General features: G+C 41.0%; 1 protein-coding gene across 1 annotated transcript in view; it reads left to right on the plus strand.

Annotated features, from left to right (window-relative positions):
- Positions 1–222, plus strand: part of LOC143021162 (uncharacterized) — an 885-nt gene extending 663 nt beyond the window's left edge. The window contains exon 2 of the mRNA XM_076178454.1: positions 1–222. This exon is cut by the window's left edge and continues 311 nt beyond it. Within this exon, the coding sequence (XP_076034569.1) occupies positions 1–222 (222 nt within the window).
- The last annotated feature ends 2,278 nt before the right edge of the window (positions 223–2,500 follow it).

The raw sequence follows: 2,500 nt of genomic DNA on the forward strand, positions 1-2,500 counted from the left end.
AAAGTTAAGGAAGCCCTAACAAAGAAATCAGAGGAAATATGTGGTTATAGAAAGAAGAGGAAAGAAGAATGGTTTACTCCTAGACGTGAAGAAACTGTAAGAAGAAGGAAAGAGGACAGACTGAGGCACCTAGGAGATCCTAGTGATGAGGGCCTTAAAGCCATCACCGAGAACCGCAAAGAAGATCATAAGACAGGAGAAACGCCATTTCCTAAACAATAAAATTCAAAAGATGGAAGATGACAACTTAAATAATCAGGCAAGAAACTTCTACAAGAGAAGGAGGTCCAGCAAAGGTGGACCGAACATTTTTCTGAACTGTTGAACCCAGAGACACCAATAGACAGTTTTGATGAGGCAGGACCAATGCTCGGTGACACAATTGGCGAAGAAGAACCACCAACGGGAGCTGAGGTACAAAATGCTATCATGGCCCTCAAAAACAATAAAGCCCCAGGCAATGATATGTTGAGTGCAGAAATTCTGAAGGCAGGCAGTGACGTGACATCCTTCTTACAGAACTTACCGAACTGGTAGGACTGATATGGACGCAAGAAGAAATACCTGACGGAATAAGCGAAGCCATAATTGGAGCTCTACACAAGAAGGGAAATCAAACTTTTTGTGATAAATTTCCAGGTCTGTTGCTATTCACCACAATCTACAAAATCATCGCCAGGGTGATATATAAACGGCTCCTACCATACACTGAACCCTTGTTAGGCGAGTACCAAGCTGGGTTCAGGCGTAACAGATCAACATCAGAGCACATCTTCACGCACCGCCAAGTACTGGAGAGGGGAGTTCGCTCAGGATTTTCATATAGTATTTGTAGATTTCAAGCAGACGTATGATTGTCTCCATAGAGAAAGTCTTTGAAAAGTCTTAGCCATCCTTGGAATCCCATCCAAGCTGATAAGACTCATTCAAACCCTATACAACAGTACAATCTTCCGTGTGAGGGTCTCGGGAAATTTTGGTGAGCCTTTTCAGATTATATCTGGTGTGAGGCATGGATGCCTATTAGCAACCAGTCTCTTTAACTTGGCCCTGGAATGGGTATTCCGACAAGTAGTGAGGGATGACAGTTGAGTTATGATATGATAGGCAGTTTAGGGCTGAAAGAACTCGCCTATGCAGATGACGTGGTCATCCTCGCAGAAGACATGAGATCTTTAGACTTGGCATTCTGTAAACTTGTGAGAGCCTTTGAAAAAAAAGGGCTAGGAGTAAACGAAACTAAAACAAACCTTACGGACGTCCAGAGTAGAAGACCTTTTGCTGGTGGACATGAAATTGTAGCGGGATTCAACTTGGAGCTTGTTGTCAGTTTCACATACCTTGGCTCCAAAATGTCACCAGAAAATAATATATATCTCGAAGTGGATGAGCGCATCAGATCCGCAACGAAAGCTTTCCACGGCTTAAGATCTTTGTTCAAGTCAAATATTCTATCTAGAAAAACCAAGACAAGGCTATATTCTACCATAATACGGCCTGTGCTCACATTTGCGGCCGAAACCTGGAGCTTCAACCAACTCACCGAGACAAAATTACTCAGATTTGAGAATAATACTCTCAAATCAATCTGCGGCCCGGTATATGATGGCGAGTTAAATATATGGAGAAGGCGTCACACACGTGAAGTCCGGGATCTAATACCCATGCCTCAAGTGACTGACTACATTAGATCATCGAGACTGAGGTGGCTCGGTCACATTCTCAGATCCGGCCAAGACAGATTCACTTCTCGTGTTTTCACCGAGAATATAGTGGGCAGGAGACCTCGAGGACGCCCCCATACTGGATGGAAGAATGGGGTGGAGAACGAATTACGACCCCTGGACGTCGACCCCGACGAAATAGATATGTTAGCAGCAGATCGGAGAGTCTGAAGACATCTTGTTGTAGCGGCCACGGGCCTCAATGGGCCTGTAGTGCCAGAGGAATGAGTAATATATATATATATATATATATCTATGTATATATATGTATATATATATCTATGTATATATATGTATATATATATCTATGTATATATATGTATATATATATGTACTCCTTGATAATGTGAATATATCACGAAAGCGCTCGGACTCCGTGTGTTTTTCCTTTTCCTAGTGGATTATCCATATTTGTGATTCACGTGTGACTTGTGAAATTTGTGCATATATATATATATATATATATATATGATATATATATCTATATATATACATATATATATGTATATATATACATATATATATGTATATATATACATATATATATATATACATATATATATATATATATATATGCGCTGTTAAAGTCAACAGCTGAGATAGCATTATTACTTTCGACGTCCATCGATGCCATTATGTTGGAAGGTTAGGCTGTCTTCAGGATATCGAGAAACTCTTCTTAAGACTTCAGGCTGAAGGAGGCAGGGACAAACGGATATATTAGTGCGTTCAGGCGCCTAGCGAGCTTGTAGGTGACTGATGGTGTCTGGCTGATG

Source organism: Oratosquilla oratoria, chromosome 41 (assembly GCF_046742065.1).
Source record: "Oratosquilla oratoria isolate Oo_2021 chromosome 41, ASM4674206v1, whole genome shotgun sequence".
Classification (NCBI taxonomy): Eukaryota; Metazoa; Arthropoda; class Malacostraca; order Stomatopoda; family Squillidae; genus Oratosquilla; species Oratosquilla oratoria.